General features: G+C 39.0%; 1 protein-coding gene across 1 annotated transcript in view; it reads right to left on the reverse strand.

The window, feature by feature from the left end:
• Window positions 1-1,140: 1,140 nt before the first annotated feature.
• TSNAX (translin associated factor X) overlaps window positions 1,141-15,651 on the reverse strand; it is a 32,971-nt gene continuing 18,460 nt past the window's right edge. The window contains exons 5-6 of the mRNA XM_068547610.1: window positions 7,165-7,292; window positions 1,141-3,054 (exon numbers count right to left, since the gene is read on the reverse strand). Coding sequence (XP_068403711.1) covers window positions 2,677-3,054; window positions 7,165-7,292 — 506 coding nt within the window. The 3' untranslated portion in view covers window positions 1,141-2,676. The remainder of the gene's footprint in view (window positions 3,055-7,164; window positions 7,293-15,651) is intronic.

Here is a 15,651-nt window from a genome sequence, read left to right on the forward strand (position 1 = left end):
CTAGGTCTAATTGGTTGATAGTGTTGTTCAAGTCCTCTATTTCCTTGCTGATCTGTCTTGTTCTTCCATCCATTATAGGAAGTCGGGTATTAAATTATCCAACTATTACTACTGAATTGTCTATTTCTCCCTTATCTCAGATTTTGCTTCATGTATTTTGGGGCTCTGTTGTTTTATATATCAATATACATATATTTGTAATTGCTATGCATTTCTCAATGGATTGAGCCTTTTACCATTACATGTTCTTTGTCTCCAGCCAAAAGAAAAAGAGGTCTTGATGTCTATTTGTTTAGCTCTCTTGGTTACTGTTTGCATGGAATGTCTTTTCCCATTCTTTTAATCTATTTATGTCTCTGAATCTAAAGTGAGTCTTTTGCAGACAGCAAAGAGTTTGGATTAAGTTTTTAAATCCATTCCACCAATCCCTCATTTAAATAACACCTTTCTTTGAGCACCTTCAAAAAGCCCTAGGGCTCTGCAATGTGTATGGTGGAAAAAAACACTGATTTCATATATGCAGCAATTACTTATGAAGGAAATAAACCAATTTTATTTTAGAATTTCTCAGGAACTTGCCATGTTACCTAGAACCAGTTTCTTTTTAATAAAGATGAAAAACATCACCACAGGTGATGATATCAGAGCAACCATTTTAAAACTGAGACATTCAAGATATATTTAGAGATCCTCTACCATCCTGGTCTAACACCCACTGTATTAGTATAACATGCAATGTAGAAATGTATCAACAGGCCCAGAACCAAATCCACCTGTAGCAGATACTGCTGACTGCGGACCTAAAGGCCATTTCCCCTTCCCCTAAGATGGCAACACCTTAATTCGGTTTCTTGTGTTCACTCTTCTCTCAGATAAAGGGCACCTTGATCTATCGAGGTGATCTCATCCTCCTTTCCACTAGCTGGTTTTGAGGGATTGGAAAGTTACCCAGTCTAGGTCAATCAGATGTGAAAAGATGTCTTTCCTGAAACTCTCCCTACTTCTGGACCCATTTTAAGAAATCATAAATCTACACATTAAGCGAGTCTATATCAAGTTTCCTGTTTAGGCTAAAAAGTCTGTAACAGTTTGATTAAGTATTTCTCAATTGACCAAAAAATAAGCTTAACTTTTGTATTTTAATATTTTATTCAAAGAGTTCAGTTTTAAACATCTGTAAGACATTCATCAATCCATTATTACTTTACTTTTAACATTATAAATTTAACTTCAAGTGGCAGAGGAAACAAAAATATGTAATAAAACTATATTTCAGCTGTATATCTTCGAGTAGGGAAACCGAAAAAACTTACTGCCACCAAAACAAACAAACAAACCTAATCTATTAGGCATGTATATATTTTGTTTTCCTTTAGGTGATCATTTTTGGAAAATTACCCTTTCCAAGAATAAGCCCTTGCAAACAGAGCTGCTAATCTTTCCAAAAATAAAATCCAGTATCTAGATTCTCAAAACTCACAAAACCAAATGGAAATGTCTAGTTGTCAGCCAACAGTGCCATGCTCAAGTCAGTTTCACGCCACAGTGAATGGTATAACTATTTTCAGTAGGCAAATTCCTAATATAACTAATTCCTAATATTCCTAAAATAACTAATTTCAGTAGGCAAATTCCAATTCTAAATATTACTAGTGAGACTACTTCTACTACTAGTGATACTACTTGCTATTCCCAACTGTGTTGACAACTGCCTTATTGCTGAATTGTACGTGATAAATCTTCTTTGGCAACTTTTCATACTATGCATTAACACAACTGGACAACTATAAAGATTTGGATTAACTTCATATTTCAGAATTTTCAAAACTTCATTATAATTATTCAGACGTAATTTCTGATAGATGTTAGAACAGGAAAGCCTCCAAACATGCCTAATGAAATATAATGACAACAACAACAAAAACTGCTAAATAATCACTACCTTTTCAGTTGTATGTGACAGTATATAATTCAACTCAAACATCAGTGAAAATATTACAATGTTAGTGCCAATTCTCTATCAGACTTTCTGTGATAAAGGACAAAAATTAAATGTAGAAACTAACATCTGGGTACCTGTCAATTTTTCTGAAAGGCTGTTTCATATGGATTCAAAATGACCTAAAATTAGCCAGAATATAACATGAATTCTCACTACAATACCTCATAAAGTATACTGGTAATGTGATTTTAAATTCTTGGTCTATGGATTAAGCCTATTTTGGAGGCTTGGCACAATATTATCAAGAAATTTAAACACGAAGCTCAAGTCCAGATGTCTAACTAAATACGTTATTTTAAAAAAATCACCAACAAACTATAAATGTCTTCCACTAAATATTCCCACTCCAAAATTCACACACACTAAATTAAAACAGGTACGGCAGAAAGTGCACTCTGAAGCATGTTCACATTTACAAAGATAAATGATGAGGTTTAGCCAGCAAAAAGTCGAACAGGCATATAAGCAAACATCTGTATGCAAATTTTCACGAGTAAGATATAAGAAATGATTCGTTTCAGTAATTTTATGTACAGCCTGTATACAATTTAAAACAAGTACAACTAAAACCATTTCCAAAGCCACAATAAAGTCAAATGATATACTAAATAACAGTCTTACAAATTGGTCTCTCTTAGGAGTTTTTAAGAGAAAGAAAACTGAGTAATGTTACTCTAAGAAATGCCCTCTTCTTGATCAATCATTTCTGTTTTAACTGAAAAGACATCTGCCAGCATATGTTTTGGAATTTCTGAACCTCTGACTTTCAAGGCATAACAAGCATTCTCCACTTTGGCCAGACTTTGTTTCAAGGTATACAGCTTCTTAGAAACCTCATAAGGTCCAGTATTGCCAATGAATGAAAACCCATCATAAACCTGACGTAAAAACTGGCTCACTTCAAAGGGGGTGTCAATGTCCCCATTCCCGACACTGTTAATACACATTCGCATCAACTCTCCAGTTAAATCAGCCACTCCCAGAAGGTAATCAACAGGCGTGATTTTCAGTCTCCAGGTACCGCATTGCTTATCCTGTGCATCAGAAGAGGGCTGGTAAAAAAAAAAAAAAAAAAAACAACACCAAACAAAAGAACACACACACACACAAAGAAATTACACTGTGAAAAAGAGTGACTATGCATGTATCACATATAAGGAACAAAATCAACAGCAGGTCAATCATACTAATCTTCTCTAAATAAAATGATCCGTTTTGTTAAATGACCATTTGAGACGTTACAAGACGAATTCATGCCCTCAGTAGGGAGTTGAACTTATGATTTCAAGATAATTTTGACATCTAATATTGTATCATTATAAAATCAACCATTTCCAACTTCACTTGACATAAGAGATAAAATCAAAACATTCTTAAACAAGGCCTACTGACTTTACTGCAAGACAATGACTTACTTATTTAAACGACAAATCATAAAGCCCTCCAGGTTTAGGATCCAGTCATGTTTTCCTCAATCACTTAGTCCCTTTCTGGCCTCTCTTCTATCCCCCTCGGCACTAACCATCAGGATTTATTACTCTCTCGCTACACCCGCCTCAGTTCCTTTAGGCTCCTATTTTTCTACTGCACCTGCCCAGCAAAAACACAACCCTAAATCAGTATTAAAAATCTACTCTTGGGCTTCCCTGGTGGCGCAGTGGTTGAGAGTCTGCCTGCCGATGCAGGAGACACGGGTTCGAGCCCTGGTCTGGGAAGATCCCACATGCCGCGGAGCAACTAAGCCCGTGTGCCACAGCTACTGAGCCTGCGCGTCTGGAGCCTGTGCTCTGCAACAGGAGAGGCCGCGACAGTGAGAGGCCCGCGCACCGCGATGAAGAGTGGCCCCCGCTTGCCGCAACTAGAGAAGGCCCTCGCACAGAAACGAAGACCCAACACAGCCAAAAATAAATAAATAAATTAAAAAAAAAAAATCTACTCTTGATAGTGCTTTATTCAAGTGGCTGAGTACCACTGGGCTAAAAAATGGTAACACTCACAACTGTATAGCGTTTGTACCACTACAAATTACTCACCAGTCCTTCTGCTTATTTCTTAGATGCTTGTCTCCAGTCTCTTCAAACACTACTCCAAACCTTCACCACTCTCCTCCTCAGCCCTTACTCAATCCCAAACCTCTCCACTCTCAGTAAACAATCTTGCCTACTTTCACTGGCCTGGTTATCGGCCAGACCACCTGGCACAAGCTCTCTCAATTACCTTATCCCTAAAAAAAAACCAAAAAAGCTTATTTATGTCCACATCCATCTTTACCTTCTATCCTCCAGTCTCAGATGATGAGTGGTCCCTCCTCTTGTTTGAGGTTAACTCTTCCAAATGACCTTGACCCATCTCCTCCCACCTCTTCCAGGACCTTGCTTCATAAGGTGTATGCCCTTGGGCAAGTTATTTCATCTCTCTAAACCTCAGTTTCCTCATCTGTAAAATGGGATAACAGTACCTACCTCAGACGTTTATTTTAAGGATAACATTTACCAAGTTCTTGGCATAATGCCCAACACAAAGTAAATACTCAATAAATGTTAGCTGCTATCACCATCACCATCACCACGTCAGTCTCCTCTCTCCACACCCATTTCTCTCTCTATTAGATTCTGTCTAAAAGAGGCAACGTCTAAATTGTTATTAAAAGTCTGTATGAGACTTAGCTAGGTGGGGTGCAATTATATTGGAGGACATTTCAGGCAGAGGGAACTGCAAAGGCGTGCAGGTGAGAATCGAGCTGTATATCTGAGGAACTAGTGAGGTATTTCTTTGGAGTAAAATTTAAAGTAAGAAGTAGTACAGGATGAGTCTAGAAAGATAGAGCGAGGGTAGAAAGTCACATTAAGAAATTAGAACTTTACCTATAGGTAACAGAGTCGTTGAGAATTAAGCAAGGAAATGACAGAGTCAAATTTAGGTTTGATTAAGATGACTCTGGTTGCTTTGTATCCAGTACATGAATCCTAACACTGCTGGACTCTTCAGAGACCATCTGCTCCAACCTTCTCAATGTAGGGTATAAGAATGAGGTCCGAGAAACACTGTAGGTAACGTAACTAGTTACTGGTAGAACTGGGAAAGTATCCAAAGTCAGCTTCCCAATTATCCTGACCTACTATGTGTTGTTTCCAGTAACTGTTAAGAGAACTGGCATCTTTTTGGAAAGGACAGACTGTGGGTGGTGAGGGTAGAGGAGGTGGGGAGGCGGCCGGCATTTTCATAAGTCATTTATAAAAGTAACTTTTGCTTAAGAAAACATTAATGTTCTTTGTTTCTCTCATCAGACAGAAGGAGTTCCCTGACTATAAACTAAGAAGTTGATTTTGAAGAAAAAAGTGTGTTAAAAAACAAATTTCAACTAATTGTCAAGGAAATAAATTCTGCTTTACCGATAATATGTATGAGAAACTAGGGAAAAGAAAATTACTTAAAAAGCAGTTTTTCAAGATGGACCTGAAGTATTTAGGGGTAAAATATCGTGACATCCGTAACTTAAAGTAGTTTAGCAAAAAACATTTAGATCAAGCAAATATGGCAAAATGTTAATTACTGAATCCAGGTAGTGGGTATATGCATGTTCATGTGCCTCTCCACCTTTTTGTGTATTTTGTGTATTTGAAATTTTTCATAATAAAAAGTTAAAAAAAATTAAATGGTTTTGACACTACTCTCAATAGGCATGTCAGAGCAAAATACCTTCCCCTACTGAATTCCCAGAATTTTCAGCACCAAGAAGAATCTTTAGCACTAAAAGGAAAAATTATTTATGAATGTGGTCTTAACATTTTGAGAACTGTATGTATATGAATATTATGACACCCTAATCTTACAATAATTTACTACCTAAATCCTCAGAATAGTGTTTTAACTCTCAGTTTCTCTTTACCTTTTTGCCTTTATATTTCCATTCTGAATTAGAGAGAACTTTGAAAGGAAGGCATGGTAATTTGCCTGATATATTTAAGAAGCAGGGTCAAACAGGCTTACCTTACTTCTTTCTATAATTCAATCTTCACTAAATGAATAAAAGATATGAAGGAATTTTACTTCTCAAGATGAATTTCCTCAATAAACTTCACATGATTTTTAAAACTGAGAAAATACATGGTTTCCTTGAAGTAAGTTTTATCTGTCATGCCAAATTAAGTCTCACTTTTCAAAATTAACGTTTTATTAACATTCAAGAAAAGATGATTTCCAAAGCTTCTTCTACTTTCTGCCTACCTATCCTAACTCTGAGTGATTTTTTAAAAATAATAATGAAAGAAAAACTGACGAAAAATAAAGAAAGGAAAAAAACTGTTTAATTGTATCGTTATGTGTACTGGTATCTTAGGAGGTTACCAAATATTCAAAATTTTACCTCATGGCCTGAATACTGTGTCTTGAAACCCAGGGGAAAAGATAGTATTTATTTAAAAGCTGAACTGCCAAAGTTTCTATTTTCTTAATTTAGAGAAGCTATGTAATATTTCAGATAAAAGCATTATGAACTAATTAACCTCTCACTATATAATAACAACTTGATATTGACATTGATAATGACAACTAACTATCGAGCACTTATGTGGCATGTGTTGTATACTACCTAATTTAAAACCTTTAAATCAAATCCTTTAAAACACTCCTTTGAGGTAGATACCTGGCACAGGGGTCCCTGGGGCACATGGTGACAAACACCGGCAGAGTGGACAAGGACACGTGTGGCTCTGGATTCAAGACACCTGGTTTCAGAGTCAGCTGTCACGCTTACTAGCTGACTAGGTTTTGGTAAGTTATTTAAGCTCCCTAAAGGCCTTTTTTGAAAAATGAGGGTAATAATTCTTACCGCGTAAGGTTAAAAAAGGATTAAATGAGATAGTGCTTATAAAGGGCACACAGTAAAATACACAGTAAAACCAAAAGTGGACTTACGTAATTACTCAATAATGCTTTATGTAAAGAGTAATGTCTCCCCCCAACATACCCACGGTTGTTTGAGCCACTAACTAAAATATTTAAAAGGACCATTTCCCTAGCTGGGAATCTATGAAATCACACTTTAGAAAGAACCTTCCCATCTCAATATTCTTAGCATCATAAGCCAGTAAGTCGCCTACAATCATTATACTGTTATGTAAATTATGTAATAAATGTGAAATATGATTTTAAATTCTTACAGTCTTATTTTCCTTCCCATTGTCTTCCGTTGAAAAAATCAATTGTTTATTAATTTCATCCATACTGATAAGTGATCGTGTTTTGATGAAGTGTTGAAAAGAGACAGCCTCCACATATTCCTGCAGTCCTGAAAAACCAACCAAGAAAATTACTAAGGAACAACCACTGAATTAATAAGAACGTCATAATAAAGACTTCAAACTAATCATCACCTAGCTCAACAGAAGCTTAACGGGTACCTACTATGAATATTAGCCCTAGATTCGAGTCTTAGAACACAAGGGGCCACCTGGGGATAGACGGTGGGGACGATATTGAACGCGCAAACATCCCTGTGGCTGAACTTGAGACAGCTCAAGTACAGAGGTGTTCAATTTCTTCTTCGTGCTTCAGGAGCCCACTTGTCTTAAAAATCTACTCTTTCCGACAGAGAAATGGCAAAGCTTTTCAGAGAAATATTTTTTTTTAAAAGAATTTAAGAAAGGGCTCTTACAAAAATTCTGACAGGCTTTAACAGAAACTATACAGATTATTTTTTGCTCCCTTCAGCAGCAAAACAGACAATGATTCAATCAAATGAGACATAAAATTAAAGATCATTTGGCTCTTCCCTAAAATTTTAATAGGTAAAAAAAACACAGTAAATAATGCAGACTAAAGTGTCAAAATTCAGAATACTGTTTTCCTCATACTTCAAAATCAATCCTTTCTGCTTCAGTAGTTTACGTTTAAAAAAAAAAAAAAAAAGCTAATGAGTAATACCAGATGTACCAGATGTAAATTCTACAGAGTCCTCACTGAATTAAAAATACATCTCGGTAAAGGTCGAAAATAGTACTATAAATACTTTTTCAAGTGTTTTAAAACAACCAAATTCTATCGTCACAATTTTCAGCATTACTTTATTATGTCTTAATCTATAAGGTGATACTTACAGGGAAAAAGTATTTCTTAAAATGATTATCATTACTGTCAGGTTAAGAAACTCAGTCTTTTTAAAGGCGTTATTGTGAAAACAGGAAGAGGGGAACAAATTCGGAAAGAAGACTCAGGACTTTTGGTAGGGTCATCGGTATTCAAGTTCAAGTTCTCTCTCTAACGCTTCTCCTGACAGAGTCCTGCGCTCACAGAGCCTCCCAGCAGATGACACTCAAAACCAGGCCTGGCAGCAACAGTGTTGAGAAGGCCGACCACTGTGGTACTGCCACAAATGCCACACTAGGGTCAAAGGCACAAAAGGAAATGCATGACCTGGTTTTTATAGCAATAAGAGGAAACAACTAAATGAAAATACCCTGACTCATTTTGAGCAGCAAATGATGCTAAAGTAAGGTTAGAAAATAGGTGTCTCCTGCTGACAGAGTAAGACATGATAGGACACTTTGTTTAATAAACCATAACATGCTGAGAAATGAAACAATAAAGTTGAGTTTAACAAAACAGATAACGTCTCTTAACGTTTACAATTAAATTTTTGTAAAACTTTGGTTTTATGAATAGGTTCATAAAACCCAGTTCCCTTCCCTAACGACAATCTACATTTCTCATTTCCTTCCAGAAGCACTTCAGGCATACAAAAGCACACAGCAACACTTAAGAACCACTCGTCACATCTCTAAACATGCTCTAACGTGACTGGCGCTTATGAATGAGAGCTAAAGATGAAGATATGCAGAAAGATTTATGGACAAGGATATTCATCGTCACAATCACTATAACAACAAAAACTGAACACACTTAAAAGATCAATGATAGAAGTGCCACTCGCCGACTTACTGTCCCTCAGCTCCATTAGTGCAGATAATGGAGGTGGACCCTAACACGCTTCTCTTCTGCCAGCTGGCACGTTAGTGAGCTTTGCTGGTAGAGGGCCCTGGAAGGACCGCAAAGCAGGGAAAGCTCTCTTCCGGGTTCCGGTGTGCCCGTCTTCGGCAGCCTTCTAAGCGTGCGGAAGCAGCAGCTCCAGGTGGGCAGCAGCACGAGGCCTCTCTCTGGGGGCAGATTCCCTCTGTGACCCAGACAGCATCTCCCAGGGAGCCACCTCCCTGGGCAAGGAGTCTCACGGCCCGGCACCTCCCCACGGACAGCCTCCCAGGGATGCCATCAGCACGACGTCCCAGCCATCCAATGGCCCACGACTTCAGGGGGGGAGGGAGGGGGGACTCCTCGAGATGTGTTCCTCCCTTGGGTGCTCTGCCTCTGCCCCTGGGGTGGGGGATGCCTCCTCTGTCTGATACTCCTGTACTCTTCAGAGTTCATGTTTCCTCTTACAAGGCAGTCCCCTACACAGTTAATTCGTTATATTAAACTTCCCCTGTTCAAATTACCAGGCAGGACACTGATGAATACAACAGGGACTTAGGAAAATAAATAATGGTACTGCGTCTCCTTCACCCCTATCACCATGGGCGAGGTGCTCCGTCTTCTGAGGCCAGCCACCAAGCCTAGCCTCAGAATCAAGATGCAATCCCAGCAGGAACCTTAACGTGGATTCTCCCTTCCACGTGCGAGGCTTTCCACCTGATGTCCTCCACTGGATGCTATCACCATCGACACTCTCAGACCCCTTCCATCCACTGGCCCTACCTTCCTCACAACTCCTGCCCCAACTCTCTCTTCCCCACCTTCAGTTAAATTTCAGTAAGCTCATCTCACACTTCTCAGCCTACCTCCTTCTAGCTTGAGTGCATCTCTACACCAAAACAGCTTTCACTTAAAGTTATCATAGTTAATGAGTCTAATGGACATTTTTTCAGTCTTAACCGTAGCAGCGTTCAGCATTTTGACCACTTTTTCCCTTCTTTAAACAAGTTTCCCTTTGGTTCCTTCGATGGCATCATCTCCTAGTTCTTTTTTCTAACTCTCTGGCCATGTCTTCTTAGTCTCTGCCTCAATTAATCCTAGGCTCTCAAATTTACCTATACTTGGCTTCAATCCCTCAACTTGACATCTCTGGCTTCGAGTCACATGTATCCAAATGCGTATTTGACAAGCCCATCAGAGGGACCTTGTCAAAATCAACATGTCCAACGACGCATTCACAATCTTTCTTCCAAGCCTAGTCCTCTTTGTTTTGCCAATTCTAGGAGCCTCCTGCCCTTCCTTCCATCCATTTTTTTCCCTCTTCTTACCCATTCTCACACCACAGACTGTTTGCCGTTTTAATAACTATGACCACATCACTCCCCCGCTTAAAGCCTAATAGCTTTCCATGGCTCTCAGAATACAGAGCAAAACCATTAACATGGTTTATAAACACCTGCTTAATTTCACCCTCCACCAACCATCATCAGCCTCAACTCACGCTATGGTCAAGTTATAACTCATGCAGTTACACATTTCAAAGATCGGTATGTAAACCCATATAAATATCCTTTAAATTAACAACAGTACAAGGCTTGTATGTACTCTATAATATGAATTTTCCTACAGTTAATATAAAACACTACTTCTTCAATATTTCTAGGCATAATCCTGCCCCCAAATTCCTACAGTTGGCTTACAATTCATGGCCATGTTGAGCAAAAATAGTAGTGTTTTAAACGCTGGAATCAAATACAAGTATCAAGGTTCTTGTCATACATGTGGTAACTGATGGGGGAGAGAGCATAAAAACTAAGATTCTATCAGCTGAAGGTGGTGCACACAAGCTTTCCCGGGGCTTCATGGTGAGGCTCAATGATTTCATCAAGTGAACATTAATTATCAAGATTAATGGGTATAAGCCAGTGTACCCATAGACGGAGGATGGCCATATCTATATACCTATAATCTCAAGCTGATTTGACAGACAAGGTGCAAATTCCAGTGTGCAGTTCAAGGCAGAAAAAAATCAGTCAGAAGTGAGGGTACCACTTAAACTGAACCCGCCTCTCTCATCTATTCTCTCACGGTAACACTATGTGTGATGGTCCATTTGGCTAGCCATGGTGCCCAGCTGTTCTGTCAAACACCTGTCTGAATGTGGCTGTGGAGGTATTTTCTAGATGTGATTAACACTTAAATCCACAGACTCTGAGCAAAGCAGAGGACACTCCATAACGGGGTGGGGTGGGGTTGGGGGAGACACTCATCCCATCAGCTGAAGGCCTTAAGAACAAAGAATGAGGCGTCCCAGCCAAGCAACTGGTTGGGAAAACCGCCACAGAGACACCCTGCCTGAGGCTCCAGCCTGCAGACTTCAGACTCAAGACTGCAACATCAACTCTTCCGTGAAATTCCAGCCTGCTGGCCTGCTCTACAAATTTCATACTTGCTAGCCCCCAAATCATGTGAGCCAATTCCTTAAAATAAATTACTACCTACCTGTCCCACTCCCTCCCCCACCCCCCATGACTCCTGTTGGTTCTGTTTCTCTGGAGAATCCTGCCGTCAAACAGTGGAACGGCATGTCTGGTGAGGCAGAGTGCTCAGGTAACTTAAGTGCGCATACAACGCACACACCTGTCTCCTCTCCTTGACTCTCCGTGCTCTCCCTTTTTCATTCCACACCCACACTGTGCCTTCTCTGATTTCAAGGGGTTCTGTTTGCTGGCCCTCAGCCTTCCTTCCATGCCCTCCTCCCTCTTTCACCTGATTAATTACTACTAATCCTTTCACGTTCCATCAAACAGCACCTTTGAAGAAACTGTCTGACACCACCCCATTCTAAGTCAAGCCCTTATTATATGTTTTCCTAGTACCATGTGCCTTTACTTTGTGGCACTAATCAAAGTTGTATTTATTTATTTATTTTAGATACATCTTTATTGGAGTATAATTGCTTCACAATACTGTGTTAATTTCTGCTGTACAACAAAGTGGATCAGCCATATGCATACATATATCCCCATATCCCCTCCCTCTCGCGTCTCCCTCCCACCCTCCCTATCCCACACCTCTAGGTGGTCACAAAGCACCGAGCTGATCTCCCTGTGCTATGCGGCTGCTTCCCACTAGCTATCTATTTTACGTTTGGTAGTGTATATATGTCCATGCCACTCTCTCACTGCGTCCCAGCTTACCCTTCCCTCTCCCCGTGTCCTCAAGTCCATTCTCTATGTCTACACCTTTACTCCTGCCCTGCCCCTAGGTTCATCAGTACCAGTTTTTTTTTTAGATTCCATATATATACGTTAGCATATGGTATTTGTTTTCCTGACTTAACTACAAATAACTCAATTTCATTTCTTTTTATGGCCGAGTAATATTCCATTGTATATATGTGCCACATCTTCTTTACCCATTCATCTGTCGATGGACATTTAGGTCAAAGTTGCATTTAAATAATGTAAAACTCCAGGACTTCCCTGATGGTCCAGTGGTTAAGACTCTGCGCTCCCAATGCAGGGGGCCCGGGTTCAGGGAACTAGATCCCACAAGTCGAAACTAAGAGCCCGCATGCCGAAACTGAGACCCAGTGTGGCCGAACTAAATAAAATAAAATATTAAAAAGGATTAAAAAATTAATGTAGAATTCCTTATCTACCATCCATTCTATCCCTTGCTAGGAGGGCAATATGATGACTACCTTGCTCACTGCTTATCCCTTGTGCCTAAGGTAACAGGCACAAAAACATAATTAAATAAGGCAGATCCATTTTTGAAAAACTATTTAGTAATTTTAAATTATGTTTCATAGGGACATTTAATAAATAGGAAAATGACCATTTTGGAAAAAACCCAAAATACAATAAAGAAATAAGTAAAAATTAAAACACAACATATACACTATGATTATAAATACAGACAGTAGGAAACAGGAAAAACTTGCGACTTAAAACAACATCAAAAGGATTCTTATCACCTCAGCTCTCTAAGCAAGCTGGTTTAAACTATTCTAGTGGGAATACTGTTATACTGTGCTTTTCTGCTTACAGAGATCACTGGGGAAAAATTATGTCTAAGAATTTGATTCCATTCACGGAAAGACTTAAAATCCAGGACCTATCCCACAATGCTTAAGAAAAGTATCCCAGAGTAGATGTACCTTTGCTTAACAGAGTCCTTTAAGGAGTGTCTGATGTGCAAGGGGAGAAATGGAGCTCAGCTTAGGGCAGGGACCACAGAGTTGAAATGGCCCTGCACAATTAAAAAGAAATAATTTCAAGTTTCAAAGTTCAGCAATGGAAGAGGAGAAAGAATTTCTAAAAAGAAAAGAAAACAAGCAGTGAAAAGCAAGACAGTATTTTTAATACTATTCCTGATTCTGAATGAACTTTATTTAACAAAGGTGCTAACTGCAGGAGAACATATTGGTGAAACATCACTTCTTTGTGAATGGAAAAAGGTATCTGGCTGAATTCATTAGTTGTAGAATCGTTTTATCCACATGAGCCAATTCAAAACATGGAAAATTATTTTAATGAATATATTTTAAAAAATGATTTGTAGTTAATAAAATCAACTAAGTACAACCAACTTCCAGGACTGTGCGTCAACTATAAAACAAAAGTACTAGACACCACGATCTCTGTGGTACTTTTCAGATTTAGATTGGTGTGAACTATTCTTCCTATTGAAATGTCAAAAAAAATCCATCTTAGCGAAACTAAATTATATGGCAAACAGGAATGCCATTTGCTTCTGCAACAAAGCACTCCTGAATGATGTTGCTAAAATGTCTGCAGTCTCATGAATAAATGCACATGAAAAAATATTAAACTCACCAAATAGGGTAAAGAACATAAAATTTACCATTTTAGTTATTTTTTAAGTGTATAGATGTGTCGCATTAGGTTCATTAACACTGTTGTGCAACCAAAACCACCATCTATCTCCAGAACTCTTTTTATCTTACAAAACTGAATCTCGGGAATTCCCTGGCAGTCCAGTGGTTAGGACTCCGTGCTTTCACTGCTGAGGGCGCGGGTTCGATCCCTGGTCAGGGAACTAAGATCCCACAAGCCGCGTGGTGTGGCCCCAAAAGACACAAACAAAAAAAAAAAACAAAAGAACTGAATCTCTATTCCCATTAAATAACTTCTCATTCCCTCCCCCTCAGCCTCTAACAGCCAGCATTCTACTTTGTCTCTATGGATTCAACTCCTCTGGGTACCTCATATAAATGGAATCATATGGTATTTGTCCCTTTGTGACTGGCTTATTTCACTGAGCATTTATCCATGTTGCAGCATGTGTCAGAATTCCCTTCCTTTATAAGGCTAAATAATACTCCACTTCATGAATAGACCACATTGGGTTTATCCATTCATCTGCTGATGGACACTTGGGTTGCTTCTACTTTTTGGGTATGGTGACTAATGCTGCTATGAACATGGGTGTGCAAATATCTGCTCGAGTCCCTGCTTTCAATTCTTTTGGGTGTATACTCAGCAGCCTCCAGCAAGATGTTTTAAAATATATAAATAAAATATTGGTAGTACCTGACTAAGTCTTGAGTGTCAATTATATGTAAGACAATGTATCTGGTACTTCACATCCATCCATCCATCTAGCTATCTACCTATTTATGGCTGTGCTGGGTCTTCGTTTCTGTGCGAGGGCTTTCTCTAGTTGTGGCAAGTGGGGGCCGCTCTTCATCACAGTGCGCAGGCCTTTCACTGTCGCGGCCTCTCTTGTTGCGGAGCACAGGCTCCAGATGCGCAGGCTCAGTAGTTGTGGCTCACAGGCCTAGTTGCTCCGCAGCATGTGGGATCTTCCCAGACCAGGGCTCGAACCCGTGTCCCCTGCATTGGCAGGCAGATTCTCAATGACTGCGCCACCAGGGAAGCCCCTACGTCCATCTTTTTAAAGCTCATTATAACCTTATGTAGCCAAGGTTATACTATCCTTCCTTTATGGATGAACAAATTGGGGCTCTAAGAAATTCAGAAATTCACCCAGGTCACATAAGGAGTGGTGAAAAAACATTTCTATAATTCAAAAGCTCAAGGCCTTCCCACCTTACCTGCTTCTTTACATTCAACTCTATATAAAACATATTCAGTTTTTCTTACTTTTTTCCCCACTAAATCCCTAGGTCGGCTTTTCTCCATGCTTCGTTCACCTTATTCTCTAGTCTCTGATACTGTATTCTTTCATGATTCTGTGCTAGTCTGTGCCTATGTTGCCCTCTCTCAAATCTTTTTCTACCTGTAAAAAAAGTTTAAACGTTTTGATACACTCCAATCAAGGCAGCACTCATTTCTTCAAACCCACTACATAAAGCTTATACTTCAATTAAATGTTTCAGTAACCTTTGTATTATAAAAGCTGTATGATCGATCACCCATGTTGCACCCTGGAACTGTGAAGGCAAGAATCATCCTTTTGTTACAACTTTGCTCCTTCCTCCATTCCCAAAGACAGCACTTCATATACAGAAGAGATTCAAATGCTTAGTAAATTGCTTATAATCATCTCTCCCTGTTCCTCCTCATTAGCTTTATGAAACTCTAAGTGCTCTGCCAAAAATATTCTAAAATTTGGTATTCAAATGTTCAGAACTATCTAATTGTCCTTTATTTATAGTACTTTGGATTTAAGTCCACTAAGAAAGGCATATT

Source organism: Eschrichtius robustus, chromosome 7 (assembly GCF_028021215.1).
Source record: "Eschrichtius robustus isolate mEscRob2 chromosome 7, mEscRob2.pri, whole genome shotgun sequence".
Lineage (NCBI taxonomy): Eukaryota > Metazoa > Chordata > Mammalia > Artiodactyla > Eschrichtiidae > Eschrichtius > Eschrichtius robustus.